The sequence below is a fragment of the Helicoverpa armigera genome, chromosome 6 (genome assembly GCF_030705265.1).
Source record: "Helicoverpa armigera isolate CAAS_96S chromosome 6, ASM3070526v1, whole genome shotgun sequence".
Taxonomy (NCBI): domain Eukaryota; kingdom Metazoa; phylum Arthropoda; class Insecta; order Lepidoptera; family Noctuidae; genus Helicoverpa; species Helicoverpa armigera.
In genome coordinates, this window is record NC_087125.1 from 11,182,216 (window position 1) to 11,203,852 (window position 21,637).

At 43.2% G+C, this 21,637-nt stretch overlaps 1 protein-coding gene across 1 annotated transcript in view; it reads right to left on the bottom strand.

Annotated features, from left to right (window-relative positions):
• Positions 1 to 1,068: 1,068 nt before the first annotated feature.
• LOC110371032 (tribbles homolog 2) overlaps positions 1,069 to 21,637 on the bottom strand; it is a 33,271-nt gene continuing 12,702 nt past the window's right edge. The window contains exons 4-5 of the mRNA XM_021327106.3: positions 3,463 to 3,654; positions 1,069 to 2,701 (exon numbers count right to left, since the gene is read on the bottom strand). Of these exons, the coding sequence (XP_021182781.1) occupies positions 2,440 to 2,701; positions 3,463 to 3,654 (454 nt within the window). The 3' untranslated portion in view covers positions 1,069 to 2,439. The remainder of the gene's footprint in view (positions 2,702 to 3,462; positions 3,655 to 21,637) is intronic.

Here is a 21,637-nt window from a genome sequence, read left to right on the forward strand (position 1 = left end):
TCTTTCGATCAAGAGTGTATTATTCCTGAACGAAAAGACCTGTGAAATAGCAGGATTAACAAAGTGTGCCTAAATGTCACTTTCAATCATTATAATTTTCGAGGAAGGAAGATCAACTAAATTAAAGCTTGACCATACAAACTGCGTTCGTAAACGTTCTAGAATTCTAAGAATATAATAGGTAGGTACTTACTATGAGGAAGGTAAATAAACACTAACGTCTCTTAACCACAGCCAATTTACTACGAAAATATTTTCCTAAAATATTGTAGAATTTACCTATCACACTAACTACATAGGTAGGTAAGTAGGTACCTAAATCTGTGTGATTTTCTTTCTCAGCATTTTTCTAGATAATTATGTAGATCAAAATACTGGGTTTTTTCCTGAAAAAATACGTCTGCTAGCATTTCGCGGTACCTCTTGTAATCTTAATGCTTTTATGACGCAAACCGATATTTTGGTAATCTAATCTAAGCTTCCGCTAGCATATCATGAATATTCGTTTATTGTAAGAACAATGGTTTTCATTTTATTGTCTTTCCTTGTTTTACCTATTGTTTCATTGCTTTTCAGTGTCTTCTTCGGATATTTACTTATGTATGTAGATACTTACGTAGGTACACTTAGTATCAAAACTTTAATAAAATAACCAAAATACCTGACTAATTAAATCAGAAATGTCATAACTGTGCTCACTTTCAGCTAAGCAACTTATGCTATTACTTGATGTCCAGATTATCAGAACATTTAAATGATCAAGTACTTTGTAATTTTGGTTGAATTATTGGACTTTTGGTGTGCTGACCATACTAATACTTGTTACACCGATCATCTGTATGATCTTATCACGTAGATGTTTATACTGATTGTTATAATAATGAATGAAGAACTTGATTATTCCTTCCTTTATCTTGATTTCCAAATAATATTTAGCTAATTTCCTTAATTTTATCTTTTTATCCACAAGTAGGTTTAGACGTATTTCCAACAATTGAGGATGTGCTCAATTTTTACGATTGATAATGTCCATTGTTTGTGTAAGTATGGGTAAATCAAAGAATGAAATATATTTTTTCTAAATTATTTTATTCCCTCTATCTCTTTCTTTTTTTCAATAATCCTTATGATATCTTAGCGCTATTTACAGTTTGTATAAATTAAAGTAGTAATAGTTTATTTTACACAGTAGGCTACTATTGTACAACACACTTTCATGAACAACATGAAAGACTTGACTACTTCAACTGAACCATTCAACATAGATCCCGAATGAACAAAAATTAAACAAAAATGATTCAAAATATAAAAGGTGAGTGATTGATACAATTCAACAATTTGGATGTACACTAAAACTTAGATTTAGATCAAAAATAAAAACTCAACACCAAGTACCAAATGGAATAAATAATTTAGTAATAGGAAGAGAGTGCCGACTCGACGCCGTCAATTACAACAACAATAAATAACGTTTAAATTAAATAAATGGCACAGACCAAATTCTACAACCATCTTCGGTACATGGTGAAGTGTATATATTTCTTTTATCAAACATAATTTCGGTTGAATATAATAACAAATAATAATTTCGCTTGTTGATTAGCCGAATAATCACGATTTAATATAACCAAAAATAATATAATCAAAATAACTCTATGATGGAAGCAACTGATCGTTGTGCAACAAAAGAACTATCACTTCTGCGTAACAACATAATGGCAATCAAGTAATCGCTAAATAACATCGGTGGAGATCACAATTACACGATATAACTTTATATAAATACAAAATATACATAGGTCATTTACCTAACACTACTGCAACAACTTCAATGCAATATACCCATCTATATTGATGTGAAATTGATATGATTACATTAGGCTTATGAGGAATTAACATAATAGTTAACTGAATGCTTCATATAAATAACTCATTCCTGACGAGGGCACAGCGTCCCATGCGCGAGGTCTGGGCGCCCCTCGTCCGCAGATAGATCACAAGAACGCGATATCAGTCTCACTTATTCTGTCATTATGAACGTTACGACTATACCACAGCTCGTAAAAGCTTCAACTAAATAGTGCCAATAAAAGCCGCATAAAACTGTACTAGCATTGTAACAGTGCGTTTGTATTGCCTCGGTGGAGTTATGCGATTCTTATTGAAGTCCGAGCTTCTACGTTTATAAATTAGTAGCGCGTGTCCGGGACGGGCCAGCCGCCGGGCGCTCGATCCCAATGGATCCTAATCACTAAATTAAAATCTCGACAGAGACATATTTGGCTTGGGGTGTTTCTTACTGAAAGTTGGATATTCGGGGACGAAGTAGGACTGTTTCAGTGAGGACGACCGCAAGCCTAAGGAGGCCGGAATAACTTAGGGTAAATTCATAAATAAGGAGTAGTAGTGGGCGTCCGGTGCCAGCACCGGCGGCGGCGGCTACAGGCAGTCGAGCGCGGCCAGGTCGGGCACGAGCCGGTCGTGGCCGGCGGCGGCGCGCGGCGGCAGCTCGTTGCGCGGGTCGCGCGCCAGCCAGGGGTGCCGCAGCACGTCCCGCGCGCTCAGCCGCTCGCACGCCTCGCGCCGCAGCAGCGACCGGATCAGGCACTTGCCGCGCGACGACAGGCACTCCGGCACCACGAAGTAGCCCCGCGAGATCTTCGCGAACAGCGACGCGTGCTCAGAGTCGTTGAATGGATACCTACAACAATACAGACGGAACGTTAGTCGACGGTCATTTATTATCTAGATACCTTATCTTAGTGGCCAATGTTAAAATGAAGGATAGATCAATAATGTATCGAATCAGATCACTAACTAGCAAAAAACGCAGCTAAAGGTGCTTATCACATTTACAAAGATAAGTTTGACTGAACCATTAAACATCGGCCGAGAGTAGAGTCCCTAATCGTTACGTTTTTACAAAACGCGGTCCCAATTAATAGCGATCCGATTGTCATTTAGAAAGGGCAGCTGCAAACAAAAACAAAAACTCAGGTACGATGGAACCCTTCCGGCGACAGGTGATGCCGGCGATTGCAGCCAAATCCCGAATTTCGTATATAAATTACGGGTGCGAGAGCCCAAAAAAAGTAGAAAACAAAGGCTCGCGAACGGCAGGTGCTTGCGGAGGCGGGGTGCGGGGGGCAACGTCTTCGCCACATGACCGAGGCAGGTGCGGCGAAGATTTCACGAGCCTCATTTATATGTGGGTGATATAATTGTTAGCCGTTGGCGCGTAACGGCCGACAGGTGATCATCCCCACGGCTACGTCGCCAACGGTCGCCGCGACCCTCGCTTTGTGATCTCTACAAACGGTAAGTCCCACGCCTCGCAGGTGAAGACGCCCACCCTGCGCCCTTTGCATTCATTACGAGCGTTTAATTGCTGCTAACCCAAATTTTATACCGGATCCCTACTCTTTCTACAGAGACGTGAGACAGACAAGGGTAGATACGCACCTTCCAACAAGCATGGTGTACAATATGACGCCGAGGGACCACATGTCGGCTGCCCTCCCAGAGTACGTCCGGTGAGCCCTCAGGATCTCGGGCGACACGTAGGCGGGACATCCTCGCTTGTCCTGAAGTAAATCCTCCTCAGGATCGTCGAGAACTACTGCGTCTTCTAACGACTCCAGTTTTAACGTCGTTCTGAAACAATAACAAATCGGAGTTTAGTGTTATGGTCAGGAAGTATTTAGACAGAATGTACAGTATGTGACTTATGTGAGGCATGTTCGTACATAATTCATCTTGCGTTGGAAGGCCCATTTAGCCGGCTACATTGTCGGGCCGCGTGCGTTTGACGTGCATGACCAGTGACCCATATAAATCGCGATCGTTTGCCTATAGTATAATGCACAGGCGCGATACGCACTCGTCCGAAATGGATCCCTTTGTGCACAAAGCTTTGACGGCGAACTATTAACGATTCGCGCGCTCTGCTAATTATTATTAAAGCATCATACATTAAATGTGTTCGCGTTCATGTTGCAAAATAGTTTCGGGGGATACAGCGGAGTATCGGTGCGTATGCAACAATAATGTCATGTAAATAATTACATAGCGTACCATAAAGCTGTTCGATGATGCAATAGGTTTTGTTTCATCACATCGGGCTTTAGGCTCACCGTGCGCGACCTCGTATTTCACAGAGCGGCCGCATCGTTTCGAAATGCATTATTAAATGCACAGTTGGAAACATTACACCGGCTGCGTCGCGTATGATTGAATGTAAACTAACTCCAATCGGGCGACAAACGGGACTTTTCGATCTTCGGTTTCATGGGAACGCATTGAGCCTATCGCCTTGCTGACATAAATGAATTGTGTGCTTTACTAGCGTCGAAGGATTAGAAGGCATAGACATCGCATCGGTTGGTAACATTTTATTTAATATATCCACGTCTGGTTACGGCAAGGTAAAACAGGACAGGTGCGTCGCGTAGGCGGTTCGATGCAACAAAATCAACATATGCATTAAACGCACACATGCATGAGGTATTTTTAGCCGTCTTAGTAATAATATACAGGGGAACGGAGAGCTTAAGCAATTTGAAGAGCAGCTCCTGCTCTATTTATACATAAAGTACCCTATAATTGTCCAGTAAGAATGTCGACACGAATTGTAACATTCGATCGTGAGGAAATGTGTAAGTTTCGATCGGCCGTGCGTATTCCGAAAGCTGAAGGCAATAAATATCAAGTTTGCTCAAAGCGCTGTTACAAAACCTTTGAGTTGCGGTCTCAGCTGTTTGACAAATAGTCTGGTCCGCGGACGTACGCAAGAGTCGCGGGCACTGACGGCTCGGCGAGGAGATCGCTCTGCCGACAGCCACTGCCAGCGACTCCAACGAGCCATGTTACACCGCAGCGAGGTATTAATAATGCGTTGCGATACTTCTGATACAGATGTTAGATAAACGATTGCTATTTATTATGAACACAGTTTACAAAGTGATCGTGTCGTGACAATATGGAGCGGCTGGCTCCCGCTAAAGGTTACTCTCGTTAAGAGTGTCGCAACATCGGTTGGTTATCAAGTGAAATATTATGGTGTAGGCCTGCGCGACACCTCGCCAGTAGCAGTGTGCGCACAGTTATGTAAAGTCCAGACGTCGCCTGGCTAATGAAGCTGTAGATGCAAGTTGGATGCGCGGGGCAGCGCTCGTGCGTGGCCGGGCACGTGCGGCGCCGCCAGTAATCGCTCGGTGTAGCAACAGATCCGCTGTGGGAACTAGTTGACGAAACAAGTGACGTCACCCTGCAACTGCACTCCGGCCCTTTTTTGTAATCCATCAGTGAGCGGAGCCGACTCTGGAGGGCGTCCTCGTATCCGTTTAGGTCTCGCGACTGCGCAACTGATCCTAATTAAATCCCTACAACGGCAAGGCTAAAGTGCGATGTCTGCAGTTGCAATCGATTCGAATTTCGCAACGTGTAAATAAGTTATACGGTGTCGTAACGCGGTCGGAAGGTTGGCCGGATTTCCGAGCGTGTTCCGAGCGGTGGCCTCCAAGGATTCTCGCGGTGTCTCGGACGCGGGCTGCGCGGCCCGCGGGCGAAAGGACACCGTCGCCTTTACGCAACGCAACGCTACGCACACGCAGGGCTGCGGACACCACCTCGCCCCATCTACTGCAGTCGTGAGCTCGTGACGTACCACCTACCCGAACTTAACAGTCTCTATTACTAAATTGACTCACGTTTACAACTTCGCAACTGTGTTAACGAAATATTTCGTTAAAATTACACGTTTGTAAGTGAGCAACGTTCTCCTTAAGATTTCTTGGTCAAGTTTGCGCTCAGGTGGATCATCAATAAAGTGGTGTATCGGCAATAATGTTAGTTTAATGCGTCGGTGTGGGTACATGTCGCGGGTTATTAAGATTGATCGTGATGCGATGGCGGGTATCGGCAGCACGGTGCATGTGGAGCGTGTCGGCCGGCGCTCGCAGTGTGGGAGATCGCCCACAATTAGCGGGATGCGCCGGCGCGCGTTTCGCAAGCGCCGCCATTGCTCAACTCAACCCTGACAGTTTCGTAACAAACAATGGCAGTCATCGAGACACAGATGCACCACACATGCATGCACTTCCTGCTCGAGTTTGTATCGCGGCTGTATGACGAATACTTGCGCAACTCGCGCTAGGAAACGCTTCATAACCGAGTGTACACAAATCGGAGCCGATGTGTCAGTTGCACAGATTGCGAAAGGCTCTATTTTAATAGCCGAGTCGACAATGTATAATTCGACTTTGACGCTCGATATCAGCCGTTTCCGAGCTGAGCGGCTCGGTGGCGCAGCGTTAGTCACAGGTTTTCGTAACCCGCATTGTAGGGACATGTGATGTCGTAAGCGCGGTGCCAGTTGCCACACCGCGGAGATGCCGCCGGGATACGTTGGGAAACCATCCCGACCATGCCCAATCATATGTCGGCTGTTGTGACGCAATTGTCCACATTTCACCGAATCTAATTGATAAGAGCCCGTGATAAGAGCAGTATTGTTTCCATTTGCCATATCTTGGACAACGCTTGATGATTCATGCCGATTTTTCAGGGAGGACCTACTTATTTAATTTGCAATTTATTATCACATGACAACAGAACTGTTTACATACATAGGTACAATTTAGGTCTCAAAACCGCGCTAACTGCGGCACAGTTAGCTTTATCAGAGCACCGATAACGAAAGTCGAACTGAGTTTTGAAACCGAGCGTTGGGCCGCGCGCTTGCGAAAACGCTAATGTGAACATCGGTTGCAAAATTGTATTAGTTTAAAAATCGAGCGGAGTGACAATGGCAGCGTACGGCCTAGGCGCGGATGGCTGATCCGCTGCGAGATGTGGCACCCGTGACATTTGATCGCGCGACTTGTCGATGAAGTAAGGAGATCGAGTAGCGCAATGCGCTGCGGCCGTATTTGGCAGGCGGGCAGCGTCCGCACACCGCCGCGTGTCACAATGGCGTGGATTATGAGCTGCGTTGCGATATGGCATGTTGCAAGTCCGGGCGGCGGTCCAAGCGCCTCCGCCGAAATAATCCCGTGTTGCAACGCGCGGACTGCGGAACGGGCGCCACTCCAGAGCCCGTTGCGCAAACGCACTACCGCACGCAATTGGCCAATTGCGCACCATCTCCGAGTGGTCGACGCGCGACGTTTACGAAACGAACGATACCGTTCGATGACCCGCGCGCGTCTATTACGTGACGATTGTGTAATGAATGAAAGAAAGCGGCCGGAATGCGTGCGCAAAAAGTATCCAAAATCTCGTCGAATTCCGTCTCGAATCGTTGCAATTACACCGTTACGCGATGTCGTGTTAAATCCGGTGAGCGGTCGACTTTCTAACGCGGGGTCGGTGTACGCGGCGGCGTGTCGCAACAATTTCTCCGAGCGCCCGTCGCGAACGAAGAAAGCGCGACCTCAGCGGCGTTTTGCAATCGCACGGCCGCACCGCCGCTGCCGCTGGAGAAAGACATGCCAGCCCTCGTAGAAAGCGTACGTCGACCCGCGGTGCCCGCCTAACCGCAAGGAGAGCTTGCAACACTTGTGCTAACAAGATTCCTGCTGACTCCTGCGACCGCAGCAGCACGAGCCGCTTGCCATAACAGTGGAGTTCCGCGTGTGGCGCGATTGGGCAAGTGAGCCCGGCGTTACGCAAGTCGCGATAAAGCGCGACGCATGTCACACTCGTGAAACACTTCCGTTCATTGACTCCTTCCCGATATAACCACAGATTATATAATAGTTACTACGTAACAGATAAATCACTCCATACAAAAAAGTCCATACCTACTGTTATAAGCACCTACAAGTTCCCAAACTACCTACAAATTCCTAGCTGCGTTAGAAAATGAACCTTAAAAGCTCGAGCGCTTGATTGTTATTCCAATGCGATAGCGCACAGTTCAGTGACCGCAACCGTGCCGTGGCCGTGCTTAGGGTTGCTTCTTACAATTTATTAATATTTAAGTAGGAAAACAAAGTTACGCTTATTTTAAGATAGCCTTTTTTAAAACTGAGTTTTTAAATAAAAAGTAATATCAATAATATTTTTCTTTAGTTAACTATTGTATTGCCTACTAAAATGGAGTATGGGTACATATTACTAAATATTACCTAATACGTAAGCATAGGTAAGTACCTACTTAAGTAAAGCTTTCGTCAAAATCAAAGGCGGTATCCAACTATTTTTCGAGCACAAGTGCCATAACCCCATATGGTACAACTCTGTCGAGTCTTGATACATACCTAAAATTGGTTTCTGCGTAGCGACACGCGTAATGTTCCGAGTCGTCATTAAGTTGAACCAGAACTATACCTACTTACACTCGAGATGTGTTTTGAGCTACAAAACTCACAATACAGTTCTAAATAAGTAGGTATCTAAATTAAAATAAGTAGGTACCTAATGATCTCTGTTGTTAAAATCATAAAGTAGATAAGTATTAATTTATAAAAAAAATAGAATTACTAGATAAGTTCATACATATAAAATGTTTCTAAATCTTACAATAGTCTCATATAAACCAACACAACTCAAAATAATCCATCAGTTTGTGAGGTAGCTTAAAAAAGCTAATAAAAACCAACAGCATAACATGCCACGAAATAAAAATAATAATATTGGAGTGCGCGCGGCGCGTGTGACAATTGAAAGCCCTGAGCCGCGTGGGGCTACCGGTAACCCAGCGAGCGGTAGGCATTTATCGCGCGCAAGTACGTCGAGTGACAGAGGCCTGATATAACCGCGTTGTCCGTTTCGAAACACTTTCGCCGGCTGACATAGCACACGTGTGAGGACACTAAGATACCGAAAAGAATACGACTTGTATCTGAACCCTTCATCTTTAAGGGCCATTTGTTAGACACGCTCGACACATATTCGAAAACCCGGCGCCGTAGACCCAGGCCTAACGACCCGAATGTCATAATTAGCCGCGTTTCGCTCATGTCTAATTTAAACCAAGGAATTCTGTCTTGCAGGATTTTACACGAAGAATCAACGGGTAACCGGCTCACTAGCACGTTTGCGTATTCACTTTCATAACTCGTTGTTACGTTTTAAACCGACTTTTCCAAGTGTTGGGAAACGTGCGAGTAAAAAGCTGGTGCTCCCACATCGCGGACGAGTAATCATCGTCATTACACCACTATTACGTGTACAAAGAAAAAAATAAGATTATCGAGCGACAGGCTGTGATTAGTTACGACGATAGCTTTCACGCTAACGATGACACGTAACTAGTAAGTGCACAAAAAGTAATGTCTCGCTGCGCGTAGAACGCGAGTGAGCTGCAATCATGTGCGAGAGGACACCTGGCGACAGGTGCGCGTGGCTCGGAGGCTGTCTAACGAGTACCAGCACAGCGCCATAAAGGGCAGCTGTTCCATGTATGTCGCCCGACAGATGCGGTCTAGATCGCTCGATAAGTAAAAAGAGCAAATCCGCATCCGTATGCGTCCGCGCAGCTTCCGCCGCACGCAGCCGGAATCAACGATTGTTTCACTCGCAGGCGTTTCCTCGTCATTATTGTGAGTCGGAAGTGCTAAAGGTGCGAGATGAATGCTCACCCGCACACATCGTCAATACAATATAGGTTAGAGCAGTTGGCACATCGTAAGGGTTGCGATACAGGCAATGGAAATTAGAACGACGATTAATCATGAAAGCTATGCCCGCTGGTCGGACGACGCAAGAGCTTGCGATATGTAGCGAGCGGAGTAGAGTATTGCGAACTGGCGAGGCAATGCCGACCATTACTGAAACTGTTGGTTAACTATCTATTGGATCTGGCGAGTGGCGCAAATGTATGGAAAAATTGAACGAGACAATGCTCCGCTGACGTTACGGCTGATTTATATGCGACGAGTAGAGCATCCTAAAACCTTTGGTAACCCGATGTTTTGTAAGAGCGTCGCTTAGGCTCAGAATGTTTCGCATAGTTATCGCAATGTATTAAACGGCTGGTCCTTACGCTCCATTTCATAATGTAGTTTGCACAACAGTCGAAACAAGCGCGCGTTTGTCTCGCGAACACGCCGACTGACTTGTTCCAACTAACTTGTTACTAACGGTACACTCATTACATTTACAAAAACTACTCAATATATGGAATTAACATAGTTCTGCCGATGCGAAACAGAAACAACGAAATGTAATCAAGCGTGAATAATAAACAAAATGATAATGAAACTTCAAACATTAATATGGGCACGAGGCGGTATGCTATGGCGACATTTTGACACCAATAAAACCGTTTTAACATTTCATATAAAGACAATAAACACAATGTAATCGTACATAAGTACGAAGCAGGAATGAATGACGCAGGATGATTTCGAAAACGCGAAATAAGCGATGTTGCGATTTCGCCTTGTGAAATACATTTACTTCGTGATTGCAGAAACGCGTGGGACGACAAATGGGATTAATCTCAGTCGATTCCTAACTATTACCTGTCCTATTATGAAGTAAGAATACATTTTTGTACTTGACAGTACATAATTGATTTATTTTCAACAAAACTAAGAGGAAAATCCTTCATCGATACTGATTTATGATCGTCTCAATTTGATATTGCATTCAATGTCTTCGGGACTGAGTATACGGTATAAAATGAGGTGACGACATCGCTAGTACCGTTTATCGCGATTTTTATCAGCATTTCACTCATATCTTATCACGAGAATAAACCTTAAAATTTTCACCACTTGTTTATTTGTTTAGTTGGCAACGTGAGTGATAAGCAAATATTTTGTAATCTAATGAGTGAACTGTTTGTTAAGTTACACAATTTGAACTTATTTATTGGTCGGCCGTTGCGAAAATGTGTTACATATAACATGCAGTTATTGTGATGCCATTGGTATGGAAATGAGTTGCGTTGCGTCGCACACGATGCACCCGGCTCGTGGATCACACGAGCTAAGCTTCGACTTTGTGTAGGAGTTCTGAGAATCCCGATCACGTCATTTGAATTTCGATTCGATGGAAACAGCCATTACTCGCCATCAACGTCAAATAAAAAAAAAGAACTTGTTTGCAAACAGAATTACTCTCAGCTCCGGTACCGCTAGGCCTCTCGGCGAGTGCTTACATACCGCGATTATTATCTGAACTCCATCGAGCAGGAACAATAGCTACAGTACTGGGGTCCGTACGACCCCAATGACGACGCAGGTTCTGTCGGCTCGCCGCGATAACACACGCAAAACCATTTACTACATTCCCGTACAACTCGAACAGAACTAATCGCCGCGCCCGACATACATCACTACATGTGCTATAAGTTTACATGTTTTATGCTAGCAAACGCAGCAATGTACTGGTTATTCATTAAATTACTTGTCATGAATGTAGAACAAAGGTTGTGCTCGTACTCGTTCCAGATTATAAACGCTTTGATACAACAACAAAAGTGCGGTTAAACGTGTGCTCGACGTAAACAATACAAGGAAATTGTATACCGAATATACGCAAACGTTGATGAAAATTGTTTTGGTCCAAAGTTTGTAAATAAATACTTATCTCTGCGGGATAAACATCGCGAGAGGAGAACTCGTTTCTACCGTTAAGCATTGCTGAAAACGACGCGTAAACATCGCTAATGTGAACCACTCGAGAACGGGTTTCCATTTATTGATTATCGAGAAAAGGTGCGATGCTGAATGACAATTTAAAACTATCTCTGCTTACTACAAAATATTCTCACACATCGAGTAAAAGTACTTAGGGCTGTACGATGAAGAATTCCAAACACCGTACGATTGTGTGAATCGAGAACGTGGATCGAATACGCTGCGTTCGAGTGATCGTGGTTGATAAATAAACAGGCTTCTAGGATTCGCGGACAATGCCCTTTGTGTTTTCATACTTATTGGAAGATGGTTCCAATATGAAGTTAGCAAGCCGCAGAGCAATAATATATCAGGTTTACAGCTACGGTTCGAATGTGGCACGCCAAACAGCGGTACTTTCTGATTGGTACGCTGTTCGCCTCAGCGAAATGGTACTAGGCCGAAGAAAGTATTTCCAGCGAAATGATATCGTCATAGATAACCCCCGGAATAAATGACTAATGCTTCGGTGCTACCAATATTATTTTAAGGAGTGTTATAGTTTAATTAATAACGAAATAAATCAAAACATAAAATTCCAACATGCTTAGCAGCAGCAAAAGCAGGTGTTTACTTCTGGTGTTAAATAAGCAAAAAAACGAATGAGGCTCACAGATATATTTTTTGTTACACTCCGAGGTACATCGAACTATGAGATCATATAAGGATCAACGCTCCCTCGAATATCGAAGAAGCAATGATCAACAACATTAAATTAAAATGGCCGGACTATTCGGGCGTTCACCCCGCGGTTACTTTTTTCTAGACGCAATGATGTAACTTGGAAAGTGCGGAAATGGTAATTTCTAAACTCCAACAGAATTACACGAAGACTTATTATATCACTATGGCGGGCATCTCGTTCGCGGATGCACCGCAGAGCGGGGGGAGGTCACTGAACTTGCGAAACTTCACCTGTCCTATCCGAGGGGAGCGAAACAAAGCCGCCTGATGTAACCGAAGAAAGTGCGGAAATGTATTCAATTAATGAAAAATCGTGAGCACAACTAGCGGCGGTTGCATCGGAAGAGTCAGTTAGATAAAACGATTCCGATTTGGAAATTGGAACTGGTCGCATTCCGAATTCACATTAGATGCGGTGCGATGGTCGCTTGCACAATGTTGGCGGCGCAGCGGAAGAGAGTGCGGCGAAACGGCACACGCCGGTGATGCAATAAAGAAAGTGCGGAACTGAAGTAGGTTTTCTAACGCGGTGAATGTACTCTAACCATTAGCATTTTATCATTCGCGTCCGCAGGCTGCGCGGCCGAGGCTCGCGGCCGTCGACCTCGGGTGATGTCAGAGGAGCCGATGTGTTATTCGCGATCCGCAACACTTCTCATATAATGTATAATACCTTCGGGATGGAAAATTACGATGCGAAATCACGAGCCTACAGCGAGGAGGTTACACAGAGCGTTACATCAAACTCTTGCTGTATTGGAGCCTGCAATGAGTTAAGTAACGAGTGTTGTCACACTTGTTTGTTGCAATTACAGAGCTGACGTAATGCGTGCACTGTGCAACGAAGGAAACATTATTTACAACTTAGATGGAACATTTCTACATATGCATGAACTATTGAAACATTGTCGACTGACAGAAATCCGCAAGAAGGTCTTGAAAAATGCAAAACTTTATAACAAAGCACATGCGAAACAGCGACGCTTGCAGAAACATAAGTAACCTACTTAAGTTAACACTGACATGAATAATTGGCAAAAAATATGTTAAAAAGCGATATGTCAAGTTCAGTGGGCGCGAGGCCGATGCGCGAGCGCAAGCGCTAGCAGAGAGAGGGGGAGGTGCGGGCCGGGGAGGGGGGCGTTCGCCGGTGACAATGAATGGCAAAGCACCGTTGTACTTGACCCAGTATTCCGGCCGTCACGCCCGCGGTGCAGCGCTGACGTTCGATTGATGACATGCGTGAGACACGACCACAGCCACTAACAAACGCTACCATTTCTCACATTAGCACTATAATTAACCAGTGTGTAGCGCAGCGATGGTTTTATGATAAGCCCGACATTGGCGCACTGACCCACTTGGCACCGGCCGTCAGATTTCTTTACGTCAATCAAAGAATATTTCCATCTAGCCGCAGTCATTAGCCGAACAGCTCGATCGCCTGCGATGATGTCACACTTTTGGAACGTGCATATTAGTTCAACAATTGAATCATTCCACTAACGATATTATTAAGAATTCTATCTCGACACGTTTAGGGCGCTGAACATAAACAGCCGATGTCGAAACGCATACAAAGTATCTCGCAAGCGGTTTCCGATATACATTTGTTAGCGGCTAGATATGTACCCGAGTATATGTGCCATTGCGCAAGGTCGCCAGCGCACCTGCGTGCGCGCCGGTCACTGCAGCGACCGTTGCAGCTCCCACGACATAGGTACTAATGAATTATTAATTAACTCCAGAAACTTAAAGGGTAAATTAAGGAATTCGGTGTCATCAGCACCTGCTAATTGACCTTTTGCATAAGAAGGGCAGAAGCGACTTATATCATAATATTTGAAAGCCCCATATACTAGAGTAGAAGTGACAAAATGTACCGGCAAGCGTTTGCAGCGCTGTCGGCGGTGCGGGCGTCCGGCGCTCGGCAAGCGCACTCGTAATCATCCAAGTGGGTTAAGGTTCCATCAAGGATTTATTGCGGCAAGTCTCCGCTCCAAAACGCCGAGCGTTGGTTACTATGAGCTAACTGCACGCCGGTTCCGCTGCATTTGTCCATTACAACCTTTTGTTATTCCGCAGTTTTAATGTTCGTTCTCAATTAACGTCGACGCTCAGTCTGTCAATGTCTGGATGATGAACAAGGGCAATTTTTTCACAAACCCACTGTTTTTGAAATTCATTCGGAATAGTGTTCCATTTCATTCACCTGTCACAGACAGTTACAACGGCCAGACACAAAGAGAACCTGGACATCTTTTGTTTAATTAGTGTCGGACAAACAAAAGTAACTTGATCGTTAGGGACGCCCTTTGTGTTAGCACTTAGAGAGCGTAACTGTAGGAATAATGAAAACGTCCTTTGAGAGGCTTTTGAAACTCCAACTGTGGTACAATGAGCGCAAAACAAACAGGTTAATAAGTTTCAAAACGATCCAGATGTATTACAAAATTTCAAAAGCGGTAGCACACAAATGTTTAGCAACTGCATGGTCGATTCTTTCGCAACTCGGATCGCAGCGTCCGGACCACTCGATTAATTGTTCCTATCCTACAACATCGAACATTCCAACTCTTTTGTTTCATAAACAACAACCATTGTAGTTCACTTAAGGGTACTTAAGCTTTGAAATTATTGTAAAATACTTTTAAACTGCTTGGACATATTGTAAACCATGGTATATGGTCGCCCTTCTGATTTCAAAAGGTTTATTATTTTAGTGAATGGACAAGCGTTTGGTGTTTGCAATTAAGCGTACCCTTAGTTATGTGAGAAGTCGACCTCGCATTTAGTAAAGTAACTTGGATTTATAACATCTCTCTAAATCGGTTAGCAATTATTGAGCAAACGGTAGACCTCGAAATTCGCAGGCCTATAAATGGTATTTATACGGCAAGGCACCGTTTAATTTGTTCCAATATTGCGCTTCTATTTAGTTCAAATATCCCCAAGCAACTTTGTAGTTATTCATGATTTCATGAATTTAAAATAAAAGATATATTTTTTAAGTAATGACATCTGCATACTTTTGCAAAGTCAGAGTGAATAAGAATATATGATTGATCACGGAATTTTAAATAAGCATTAGATGCACAATGGTACAGGAGTAGAGATCGGTGCGCGGGCGGCACCGGCAGATGTGCGCACGCATTGTGTCCGTAACAAAGGCAGGTAGAAACCTAAAGGACGTTATCGTGCCATGTGCAGCGTGTCACTTTTTCATATCAATATATGTTTTACGTAAAAATCTAAAAAAAAACATTAATCTGACCCAACAGATGGCCGCGCACATGTCCATATAAAAAATCGGAATGCGAGATTAAAGACCACAGACAACGAAATTAATCATGAAACATGTACGGCATCGTATTACCACTTTTACACAGAACTACTCGAAATGTAATTTCGGCGCCAATCGCGAGCGCTTTGTTTTGCTGCGTAACTATATTAAATTAATTACGATGGTTTCCCTTTGTTACAAAAGAGAGAAACGAATCGAATCCCAGTTATCAAAATTAATAACGGCAAAACCAATTTACTCTGATCGCGTAATATCCTGTCCGGCGCATTTATTGAGCTCCGCAGAGTTTTCATTGAAATTGTTTTCCGTGCAAATGGAAACCATTATGTCTAGCATCTGCCGCAGACTGGTTCACCTCAAAAACAAAACCTAGTTATGAAAAGACCAACAAAGGGGATTTTCAATACTTTGAAGAAAGGAACGTTCGAAAAAACGGCAAATATTGACCTCGCGGCAGATGTCGAAAGCCAAACTTGGTGCTGGCTGTAAGTGCATTTGAATAAACATCGCCTCTCGATAGTAACTAAACTCTGTTGACCTTCCGTTGTATCGAATATCGGGCCGTGTGCATGCATTTCAACAGATAGAGTTGTCATCACGTGTCCAAACACACCGCTTTACGGACATCCATTGTTTCTTTTGATACAGTTCTATTACACAGTAAAGCTGATACTTTGCGTAGCAACAAAAAAGAAGCTTAACCTGTAATTAATTGCTTTTTTAATGATACCAAGCCGGCGAACCATGAAAGATCTCGGACCCCACTAGCTAAATAACGTATACCAAATATAGATGCAGAACTATAAAGACGAGAAATTGCTGGCTTATAAAGCCCTTTACGAGATCTCTGATTCTTTGAGTTCTACTCTTCTATCTTAAGACAGAGCAATTGCGACCCTGTTATTAATTCTTGAGGACCCTTTTGAAATGACAGGTTCGGGAGAAAAGTAATTCATTATTGTCTGTTTGGAATGCGAATATCGAACACGTGCGTGCAGGTAAGATTCTCCTTACATGTGCAATTCATTGTTCAGTCCAAAAAGGTGTTTTCTTAGTGTTGAATAGGACGAATCTTTGCACAATGGTCGGTAGTTTTCTGTCGTCCCATCATCGATTCAGCGAAGATATGGAACGAATAAATCATGCGTAGGAGAGTAGTATAATGGCCGTATTTGTTTACTGGAACATCTGTTCGAGTCGGATCGTGACGAGGGTATAGAATTGGCAAACTGCACAAAAACTGCGCATTGTAACGTCGCGCGGCCAATTGTTGGAAGATTAACCCGATACGAACGACAACAATACAGCTTGGAACACCTTGAGCTTTTTTCTCCAAAATCCTGAATGAACGTCAAGGCACTGATCTTGCCGTAAGGTTGTGTTACACCGAACGCGGAGCACATTGCGGCATACCGCGACCTTACCACGTTATCTGCCCCTGATAACAGATTGCTGTGACCTCTAAAATGATTAGGTGTCTTGAAGATAACACTGAAGTACAATGACCGTGTCACATATATTCATTTAATAGCCAGTACTGTACAGTACCGTTTCCCATGGTACTTGAATTATTTTTTCATCATTAGGGGAGCGTATGCGCATGAGTTTGATTCTCAAGCACTCTCGACTGCCGGATGTAACGGGACCGGAAACGGACTTTAAATAAAATAGAACTGCACAATTTACACGGCAGATGGCCGACATTGTATCAAGAGACAAAAGAAAAAGTCGAGAGTATTAAAAATAAGTGTTCACCGTCGGGCCACATGGCAAAGGTATATTAACTTAATTATCTTACAGCCGACGATGCTCCGGGGATTTTAAATTGGATGCCTAGTTAGACTCGCAATGGATGCGCTGTAATTACGGAGCTGCAATTTTATGCAATTTTTTGACATTAATAAATTATAAAGAACTCTTATGTTTTATAATTACATCATAAATTATTATCTTTATCAATAGTAATGTTAACGAGTCAAGTCGCGACATTGTAAATTATGTGCGCAGTTGTATTTACATAGAAGCTATTTGCGGACTTCAAATATCTTGTTTGGGGCTTTATACATAGTGTTTGTTAGTCATTTACACAGTGTTAAATAAATTAAAATGGTTGCAGTATCATCATGATACATCAGATAGCAACTGTTATAGGAAAACAATCATCGTACGATTTTATTTCGAGAATTAACTGCTAAGATGAAGTAATATACAATCTTTTCGTGAAATCTAGTAGCCAATACGAAGCATTATTGCATAAGAACGTGATGTTCACACGCGCAAAAACTGATACATCTTCAAAATATGTCGTATAACGTATGTCACACGTACAAGTAGGCGTTTATACGCACGTTCACATTAGCACAGGTAAAATATAACATGTATTTTATAAAGCGATAAATGATTACACGTACAAAATTCAGGGCAAGATACGTTACGATTTAAATTTGAATAGTGTTCTCTCGTTCCTGGTTGGGCGGCATGGCCGAATGGAAGGCGGAAGAGTGGCGCTTGCGCAACTGACATTGAATCGAGGCAGTCTTCGGCCCGAGGCCACCCGCCCGATTTGTATACTACTATATGTAGTTTAACGATCATTTAATCACCGCTTTATCATTTTGTACCGACAGAAAAATTTCCTTGTTTATTCACTTTAATGCGAATTAGAGGGATGCGTAAGAGGAAAACCGCACGTTGCATACTATAAACATTTCCATTATACGAAAGAGTTCTTGGTAACAGGATGTGATGTATAACAACACGTTCTCTCGCACGCGGAAATCTTACACGAGAGTATTTATCATGAGAGCGATACGTTTCGTTTGTTTTGATGTGTGTTTTCCGCCATCCTGTTCATAATTACTGGCGTGTCGTCACCGCCCCTGTTTACCTCCAACATAGAACGTGAACGATACTAAACAGTGATGTAAAAAACCTTTGCCAACGCGTCATCCGTAAACAAGCCAACTTTTCAATGAATGTTGCAATAAAGTACTCTCCTACGTCATCTAAAGTAACGAATTCGCAAGTGTGGGTGCTAATTTCAACAGACGGCGGCGGAGGTAAAGTCACCGTCACGTGTCATTCACCAGCGAGAAGGTGAATAAAGTCAATCATGATAAACGTTCTAGAGACTAACTAGCCGATACGTCCGACACGAGAGACGTTTATTCAATGAACGACAAAGTAATATCTTTGGATAGATAATTGAGCAAATATGATGAGTACAAGGCGATCCCTTGCGTGTGCAGTTGAGGAGTGGCAGTGAATGTGCGGCGAGTGGCGTGCGCGGTGCATCGCAGGCGCATCGCGCGGTGTGGCAAGCGGCGGCGGCCGTGTGCGGGGTCCGCGCGTCCTTGGCCACGGCTCCACCACGCCGACACAACGGGCCGGCCGGCCGCTGTGCGACCGTGCGCGACCGCTTCCGCGTACCGCTTACGTCACAACACTCACGGCAAATAAACACTATTGGAATCCATACAATTACGCATCTAATCGATAGCACGCGCCGAGTAATCATTAGGTGCGTCACTACACAGAATCCCACTCGCGGGGTAATTTTGCCGCTCTGACGTCAATGCTACGTAGCCTCGTAGCGGTTGCTACGGGTCACGTGCTACGGCCTATAAACCCCCGCAACCCTCGCGTGGGAAGGTCGCTACTTCAAAAATGTTCAGCCGAATAACTGGGTGGGCGCTCACGTTTCTATAAATTCAAAACAATTTTCTTCGGGGGATTTGATGAATTTTATACAGTTACGTGTTGTTTATAAATTGTTTATGAGCCTGCTTACGTCAATGCAAAGATAAATCGTTTAGAAGAGAAATTAATTTAGTTAAGTACTAATGGCATGCTACAGAGCTATTGATAAAATAAGTTCAACAAATGAAAGGTTTGATTGACACAATCAGTCGCAAGGCAAACGCGTTCATCGTGCAAGCGCGTGAAGGGGTGAACTGGTGCACGTGAACTAAATGTGTTGTGATCCTACTCGGTTACATCAGAGCGTTGCGAATGTGTGCGGCGGACGCTAACTGCGCAAATTGTCGCGAAATCTGTACAAACATATCGATTGTACAAAGAAAAACAAGAGTGGTACAATAGCGACGGCACTCGCTAATGACGCCAATGTTATTGTCGTACGTTTATATACGACGATGACTTCATGTCGATAGGGGATCATCACTCCGACAATGTCACGACCCGCTCACGGTGACCGATGTAAATTACACTTTAATGTTAATGATTTAAGATCCGGAATCGCTTCTAGGTGGCCCCAAATCATTCTACTCGAGTTTGATGACACGACACACGGCGACCAATCAATTGTTTTAAATTACTTACTTCGACTTAATAATGTTTCTTTTAATAAATAGATTTCGACAAAGAACATAGTAAATTAATTTGTTTAACCTCGCGATAACAAAGGTTAGGTCGAGATATCAAAATAACACTGATCTAAAAGTATAAAATATACTTTTGCAATAATTGATTCGGCATTGTATCCCAATATGCATGTGCAATTATAATTTATAACTTTAAAGTGTCAATAAAATCAAAGCTCCATTTTGTCGAGCAACAATCAAATGCAAATTTGAAAATTACGTAAGCTAAAAATCACAGTATTGTTTGTCGCGTTCGGTTACACAATGAGTGACCGCGAACTGAGGTCGGATACGTTCTCATATTTATTATACGTATTCTTCAATCTCGACCGCGGCGCGCAGCGAGGCCAGAAACACGAAAAGAGTACCGTTTCGCAACGCAACTCATTTCAATGTCATTGTAAACGATCCCGATAACTGAACACTACTGCCCATTCCGACTCACGTATTGAATTAAACTCTATGCTGTATGCATCAGCTTGTCATCTTATTATTCTCTAATATTGCAATATATTTCTTAAAGTTCATTTTTAAAAGTTATTCGTGTATAAACAAAACAGATTTATACAATAAACACGTTATAAATAATCTCCCAATGCCAAGAGTGGCGCAATTACACACTGAACTCATGAGCTCTTGTTAGCAGTTCGCTAACAACCCCAGCATCTCTTACGTGGAGAGAAACGTAAAAAGTTCCATTACGAGACCGTGACGTCAGAGGACTTAAATCTTACGACGGTGACGTAGAGAAAGAATCCTTATAAAATGGAAAAGTTATACATTTTTGGTGGCATAGTCACGTGTAAAGTTTTGGCAAGTTAGTGTGCGGGAGGTGTTGTAATGCCGCTGGTGTGTGCAACGCCACGGCTGCGCTTGCGTCATTTCCTCTTGTTGACCGTGAACCGAGTTACGTCAGCGTCAGAGTTTCGGAACGAGATTAGGATGCTCCTATACTTCGTATCTATGGAGCGATCGCCCGGACGCTCCCACTACACTTTTATAATTAGAAGCGAACTGTACTTCAAGTAATTCTAGACAGCTATTGAACAAACGTCGGTAGTTATAACGTTAGCAATGGACACGTGTTTGTAGAACAAGATAAACTAGTAAACGTCGGTATTTAGGGGAATTTGTGAGTGACATCATGTACAACTAATTAAGTGCCATACCGATTAGTTTATCTAGGCGAGCATCATTAGTATGCCACTGGAATTGTGTAAACGATAAACGGAGGAAGTTCTGTAACAAAATTAAAATAAGGAAAATGCTCAGAATTCGTGCCAAAAGGAAAATAGATTTGTTTACACAACATTCTTCCAGAGTATTCGTGTAATATTAATAGATTAACTTATTTAAGAATGAATACGTCTGCGTCAGTGTCTAATGGTTCCACTAATACTAATAGGTAATCAATGACGGAATAATTCGATTAAAGAACTGAGAATTAAGTTATAAGTGACCCCAATGACACTGCTACTAAAAACGGTAATTTTAATTTATAATGTCGAGGTTAATGTATCAAAAATCGTGCCACTGCAACAAAACAGGAAGCCCGTAGGACAGGCGCCCGTGCCTGTACTGCTAATAGCTATAATGACTATTGTTTTAAAACACATAACGCACTTTAGATATTACCT